This window comes from Odontomachus brunneus, unplaced genomic scaffold (genome assembly GCF_010583005.1).
Source record: "Odontomachus brunneus isolate Ranch 3 - 2012 unplaced genomic scaffold, Obru_v1 Obru_scaffold_265, whole genome shotgun sequence".
In the NCBI taxonomy this organism is placed as follows: Eukaryota; Metazoa; Arthropoda; class Insecta; order Hymenoptera; family Formicidae; genus Odontomachus; species Odontomachus brunneus.
In genome coordinates this window covers 268,360-275,994 of record NW_022639715.1, presented here as the reverse complement: position 1 = coordinate 275,994, position 7,635 = coordinate 268,360, and the positions used below count along the sequence as shown (strand labels likewise).

The window sequence follows — 7,635 nt, the reverse complement described above, 5'->3', positions numbered from 1 at the left end:
CTCCATATCTCCAGGGCATAAGAGAACCTATCAGCAGGATTCTGGGTAAACACAAAATCAAAGTAATCTTCAAACCCCATAGGAAGCTCTCCCATTTACTCCCAAATCGGAAGGATCAGAAATCATGCCTAGAAACATCAGGTGTATATAAGATCCCTTGCTCTTGTGGTAAAGTTTACATAGGAGAAACCGGGAGGAAGATCAGTACGCGAATCAAGGAACACCAGCGATGTACCAAGTATGGTCACTTTACTCAATCAGCCCTAGCTGAACACTGGATGGAGACTGGACACTCCGTACAATATGACAAAGCCACCAGATTGGCTCCCTCACAGAGTTATTTTGCCAGAAAACATCGTGAAGGTCTAGAAATTTTGAAACATCCCAATAACCTCAACCGAGACAAAGGTATGCAAGTAAACTCTATTTGGCATACTGCCCTCCCGGTTTTTTAATTGACCAGCTGATCAATTAAAATACGCTGATTGGCTGGATTCAAGCCTCGTCCCCTACTCCCTAAACACCATCTACACAAAGGGGGGGAGGGGGGCATATAAGGACTACCTTTACCCAAGGGAGCTCAGTATCAGAGTTCTCAGCCCTGATGATGCAAACTGCAACGTTTGCGAAACGTCGGCATATCGCTGATTCAAGACACGGCTCCATTCCGGAAGCTATACCTAAACCAATAGTGCTAACTAATTGATAAATTAATTTTGGTTACCGAAATTTCAGTGGAAAAATTTATTGATAGCTTATGCGACAAGATATTGAAACTTAAAATTCATCACTTTGTGTCTAAGCAACAATCAGCATACGTTAATTGGAAGAAAGTTACTTGCTTGACGAAAAAGTTCTGCTTAAATCTCTAATAGCACAGACATCCAAAAATCGTGCAAAAGATCCTGTCCTAAAGATGTCCTGAGGATGTCGTAAGGATGTTTCTACGTCTTCGGAATATTCCTAGAATGTCCTGAGGACGTTTCTACGTCTTCAGGACATTCCTGGAATCCCCAGGACACCTTGTGCTGTTTGGGGAGTGATTTCAGTGAAAATTATATATTTATAGTTACATTATATATTTATAGTTATTATTTACAGGAAACGGCTCAGTATTTTCACAGAATAATAATCAGGCTTCGATTTACATCGGAGTGTACTATTATAAAATGAACGATGAAGTTTGTTATGACAGTTTAGCTATCATTTCAGACAATCTTACTCATAATACAGGAGTAGTGTATGCTTTTCAACTTACTACTATAGAGCACTTAAAACAAAAAGATGTTCCTGTTAAAAAGATTGTCTATTTTACAGATGAGGCTGGCTAACATTATAAAAATAAATACAATTTGCATAATTTGCTTTATCATGAGCGTGATTCTTTTTTTTTTTTTGGTACTTCGGCAGAATGGCATTTCTTTGCTACAGCACATGGAAAAGGTCCCTGTGATGGTATAAGTTATAGGTATAGGTAGTTATAGTTATAGATGGTATAGGTGGGAAGTTAAAACGACTAGCTAAAAAAGCTAGTTTATAAGGATATGTAATACTCGATGCTGAGATATTGTATATATGGACCGAAAATAATCTGAAAGAGACAAGTATCACTTAGTCCGAAATCTAATCACGATAAATTAAGTAAGTTTTTAGAAGCAAGATTCGCATTAGCGAAAACTATTCTGAATACTTTAAAATATCATGCGATTATTCCTACGAACGAAAAACAATTGATTTTAACCCTACTGTCTATAACCAAATTTACCTACGTTAGTCCATAACCGGGGTATCCGGGTGCCCACTGCCGGAATTTCTTCTGTAAATGCTCCGTAGCATGGATAATTTGCTCTGTCGGGATGATATTCGACAGCTGTGATGTATAGAAGAGGGGCAGAGACCATTTCCATGTATATGGCTCGCTCTGACTCACACAAAAAGGGCTTTATAGGATTAGTCAGGTATCCATATGGCACAAATCTTTAATAGACTTCTTAAAGAATTCCAAAAGTGTTCTGGCAGACTAGGGAACTCTTTTGGAACTCTTTAAGAAGTCTTTTAGAGATTTATGTTATATGGGTAGCCGCGCGGCCCTAACGTACTACAACCGCTTGAAATTTGAAATGAGACAAAAGGTGGACATATGTAAAATTTACATATATATATTGTACACTATACACTGCACATACGCTATAGGTTCGAAGGAATGAGACGGATAGTACTAACTCAGTGTACATTCTGTCAAATAAATGCCGGGAATTGTTTAATAAAATACAAAATATTGGTTTAATCATTCAAATTTATTTTATCTTCAAAATAGGCAATCAAAGTACATTTGGTGCCATATACTTATATCAACTGGAATAATTCAGTTATCAAAACACTTCTTATAAGCATTTTCCGGTATGGCCTGCAGCTCTTTTTGTGAATTTTGTTTTATGGCCTCAATAGGCTCAAAACGTCTTCCACAAAGTGATAATTTGAGTTTGGAGAACAGAAAAAAGTCACATGGGGCCATATCTGTTGAATACGGGGCTTGGTTGATGACACTTGTTGAGTTTTTGGTAAAAAATTTGCGTATAAAGGTCGATGTGTGAGACGGCGCATTATCGTGATGCAAAATCCAAGAATTATTTTTCCACAAATCTAGCCTTTTCCGGCGAACATTCTCTCTCAAATACCTCATAACGGCCAGATAATATTGTTTGTGAACTGTTTGCTGGAAACCCGATCGACTTTTGAAATAAACAATTCCCAGTATTTATTTGACAGAATGTATATCGAACTTTGCAGAGGTAAACCCGCGTTTGTTCAGAGCGATTCGAGATTTTTCGCAGTTATTGGTGGATGCGCATTGATGGAGCGTGGATACTTGAGTGTGCTCAAATCCTGTTGAACTTCCTTCTGGATATGAACAAAGAAAGGATAATATAGGCAGAAAAATAATTACTGGATCATGTCATCTGTGCTATAGATAAACTATAAAAAACGGAGAAAATCTTGTTTGCAATGCCAAAAACTTGCGTATGATGAATATGCTGTAACTATTTCAAAGTGTGTAAAATGTAATAAATAAATAATTATTACTGTATTTATTTACAAAAATCTTCGCGTGCGCGCGCTTTTACTTATTTCACTAGCTGTTTCATTAATTTATTTAATAACTGCACATAAATATATTTCTACTAATAGGCTACCTTGGTTGTGGTCCAAATGTATTTGAATTTTAATAGAATATTTTTTTCAATTCCGGCTTTTGAAAAATTAAAGTAAAAGCATATTTCGATAGTAAAAAGATCAAATCACGTTCCAGATGGATTTGAAAAAATTTTGAAAGGAACATAAAAGATTTTCCAAGAAACTATTTAAGTGGGCACCCAGATACCCGGTTGTGGACAAAAGAATTTAGTTTCGATAATGAACAAAATTTCTTTCCAATAAATAAATAAATGCGACTAAAAATAAAAAATATAAAACGCAAAGAAAAAAATAATAATAAAAAAATATATAAATTATAAAAAAATAAAAAATATTAAACTAAAAAAATATATATACTATATATATAAGACGCAAAGGATTGTTTTTTATTTCACAGTTATTTATTTTATATGAGAGTCGTTTAATTAGTATATTAAAATTTAATCATTTATTCATTTAATCATTTTCTTTTCAACAAATTTTAATTTATTTTTTTACATAGTTTTTGTCGAGCTCGATATATTTGACACATACACCCGGCGGATTTAATTTTTTAATCCCTTCAGAAAAGTAGTTTTCTCGAAACCTGCAAAATAGTCCCTACACAGAACAAAACCTTCATTAGATGTCCATAAATCATCCATAGTGCTCCACCAGACATCTATCTCCACGGTGGACGACAAGTGGATTTCTAATGGACGTCCATAATTAATCGATGATGGACATCCATATAACATCCATCGTGGACGTTCACTGTATATCTACTATGGATGTGCAATAGATTTTCACCTTTAATTTTTTATTAAATTTCAGTACGACCTCTATTGCATTATAGCTTTCCAAGGAAAACATAAGAATCAAAATGATATCAATTTGACGTCATTTTGACCAAACATTGAACAAATTTATGTCAATTATCAGTAAAAAAATTAAATTAATATCATTTTGACTATTATGTTTTACTTGGGCTATTCCTAAAAATACAAAAGATGATTATAATTAAAATATATATTAAATAGTGTAAAAACTTTTTTTATTTTTATTGCAACATTGACTTAAAATAGATTTCTCACAGCACCGATATCAGTTTGATATCAATGTTATGAAATTGTCATGAAAATGGTATCGTTTAACATCAAAATAATGTCACTTTATATTTGATTTTTACGTCCTTTTGATTTTTATATGATTTTGTGTTGTACTTGCCGTATGGACAAAATCAAGCTGAGATCTCAATTGAGAATTCAATTACAGAGTAATTACTCTGTTAAAATATTGCGAGAGAGAAAGAAAGACTATTCTCTTACTTTTGCGAGCACGTTGTATGTAAAAGTTTGATTACTTATACAACATTGTATCAATATTAATTGCAGTGTGATTGTTGTTATGTCCTTTGAAACATTTACCAATAAATATGTCATTATATAAAGTGTAGTAAAAAGAAATCCATTATTTTTCCAATAGATGGCTTTAGTAATGTGTATCTTGCGTTGTATAAGTGCGATCGGTTTACGCTAGATGACGTTAGAAAGATAAGATTTCGTACTAAAAAAACTTCTGAGACAGTTTTGTGATTGTTTGAGCGCGCGTCAAAGATTGACACCAGCAAAGAGAAAATACGTCATATTTTACAGTTTTTCTTCGATAAAGGCGAAAACGCAAGCCAGGCGGCTGAAAATGTGAATAGTGTTTATGGTCCTGATACTGTAACAGCCAATCATGCGCAATTTTGGTTTCGTCGATTCCGTTCCGGTAATTTTGATGTCAAAAATACACCACGCCCTGGAAGGCCAATTGTCGAAAATGTCGATAAAATAATGGAAATCGTCGAGTCCGACCGTCATGTAAGCACTGTTTCGATTGCCCAGGAGCTAAACATTGCACAAAAAACCGTTTGGAACCACTTGAATAAGGCTGGATACAAAAAGAAGCTCGATATATGGGTGTCACACGAATTAACGCAAAAAAACCTCATGGGCCGAATTTCCATCTGCTGAATCGCAACAAAATCGACCCATTTCTGTGGATGGTGACTGGTGATGAAAAGTGGGTCACTTACGACAACGTCAAGCGAAAACGGTCGTGGTCGAAACGCGGTGAGCCGGCGCAAACGGTGGCCAAGCCAGAATTGACGGTCAGGAAGGCTTTGCTGTGTGTTTGGTGGGATTGGCAGGGAATCATCCACTATGAGCTGCTCCCCTACGGTCAAACTCTTAATTCGGGCCTGTACTGTCAACAATTGAACCGTCTGAAGGAATCAATCGCCCAGAAGCGGCCAGCTTTGACTAATAGGAGGGGAATTGTGTTCCAGCAGGACAACGCCAGGCCACACATATCGATAGTGACTCGCCAGAAGTTCCGGGAGCTTGTTTGGGAGGTTCTTATGCATCCACCTTATAGTACGGACCTGGCACTAAGTGATTACCACCTGTTCCTGTCTATCGCGAATGATTTTGCTTGTGAAAAATTCGCCTCAAGAGAAGCTTGTGAAAATCGACTGTCCCAGTTTTTTGCCAATAGGGACAAGGATTTCTATGAGAGAGGCATAATGGAATTACCTTCAAAATGGCAACAAGTTATCGAACAAAACGGTGCATATTTGACCTAAATCGGATTATTCTAACTATACTAAATAAAGCCTTCAATTTCATGCAAAAATAATGAATTTCTTTTTACTACACCTTATATTATATTATATTTTTGAACGCTATAAAAGTATATTATAAATACAATCCACCAAGATATTGTTACAGCGTATTGGTATCACCAGTTCCCGTACTATCGTTCAGGTTAAGCATTGAACAGCATAGTCATCTAAAGATGGGTGAACGTCTGACACGGGATCGCATCCACGCGAATCTCACGAATAAATGAAATGACATATTAGGTGTACAACTTTGCTTCCGCCGTTTTTTCCGAAATTCGAGGCTTTATTGTAAAAAATTGGTTATACATTTATGATTCAAAGTATTGTTTATCGCTGACCACTACTTTCTCCCATCTTTCGGGCAGCGTACGAATCATGCGTTGAGAAAACTGGTCATCTTTTGAGGCGATCCACGAATCGATCCAATTTTTTACTTCTTCATAAGACCGAAAGTGCTGGTCAGCCAGGCCGTATATCATTGATCGAAACAAGTGATAGTCAGAGGGAGCAATGTCTGGAGAATACGGCGGGTGGGGTAGGACTTCCCATTTCAATGTTTCCAAGTATGTCTTGACCATTTTCGCAACATGGGGTCGAGCATTGTCATGCCGCAAAATCACTTTATCGTGTCTCTCGTTGTATTGCGGCCGTTTGTCTTTCAATGCTCGGCTCAAACGCATCAATCGGTTTGGCCGTCGATGTGGAAGCATGGCCGGGAATTCCCCATGATTTTCTGCGCTTGGGGTTATCGTAATGAACCTATTTTTCGTCCCCAGTCACAATGCGATGCAGAAATCCCTTCCGTCTTTGCCTTTCAAGCAGTTGTTCACAAACAAACAAACGCCGGCTCAACATCTCTCGGTTTCAATTCGTACGGCACCCAATTTCCTTGCTTCTGAATCATTCCCATGGCTTTGAAGCGTTTTGAAATGGCTTGTTGAGTCACTCCCAATGATCGGGCCAATTCTTCTTGATATTGACACGAGTTTTGATCAAGTAATGCCTCCAATTCTGCATCTTCGAAAATCTTCTCTCTTCCATCTCTATGCCGGTCTTCGACGTCAAAATCACCGTTCTTGAAGCGTTGAAACCACTCACGACACGTTCTTTCACTAATAGCGGCCTCACCATAAGTATTTGTGAGCATTCGATGAGTCTCAGCCGCAGATTTCTTCATATTGAAGCAGAAAATTAAAACCTCCCGCAAATGACGAGAATTTGGCTCGTAAACTGACATTTTCAATCGAGAATAACTTTATGATGCAGACACAAATCGACTACTGTTTCTATGGGATTATGTTAACAGATGCCCAAGTTTATTGTATGACGTCTATGATCTATTTATTTCGACCAACACTTACCGCTAAAGCCATCTATAGGAAAAAGGCGGAAGCAAAGTAAATACACCTAATAAAATATAAAATGCCATTTTTTTTGTGATACAAAATAATACTTTATTTTTCACTGAGTGAAATTATGTAATATTACTGAGATATTACAATATTACTGTGATATTGTGTAATATTATTAGAACGTCCACTAGAAGTCCAATGGAGATGCAAGATGCGGGCATTTGGATGTTGAGTGGAGACATTATGGATTTTCCATGGACGTCTATTAGAGATTCTGAATCTCCATGATGGATGTTTAATAGACATCCAATAGAAGTTTTGTTCCGTGTGGGTCGTTATAGGTACGCAGTGATGATAACTTTTTCATTCGACAAAAATGTTTTCAATCCGAACCAGATCTTCAAGTTTGGAAATAGAAAGAATTCATATAGGGGGGGGGGG

At 36.8% G+C, this 7,635-nt stretch overlaps 1 protein-coding gene across 4 annotated transcripts in view; it reads right to left on the bottom strand.

The window, feature by feature from the left end:
* Window positions 1-7,635, bottom strand: part of LOC116853001 — a 201,865-nt gene that overhangs the window by 10,720 nt on the left and 183,510 nt on the right. Inside the window, exons 4-5 of one of the 4 annotated variants that reach the window (XM_032833848.1) lie at window positions 1,770-1,921; window positions 588-1,591 (exon numbers count right to left, since the gene is read on the bottom strand). The exons of 2 other annotated variants lie outside the window; for them this stretch is intronic. In XM_032833848.1, coding sequence (XP_032689739.1) covers window positions 1,771-1,921 — 151 coding nt within the window. In that variant the 3' untranslated portion in view covers window positions 588-1,591; window position 1,770. Of the gene's footprint in view, window positions 1-587; window positions 1,922-7,635 lie in introns of those variants that run through there. One more of the 4 variants, XM_032833847.1, reaches the window with a different exon arrangement.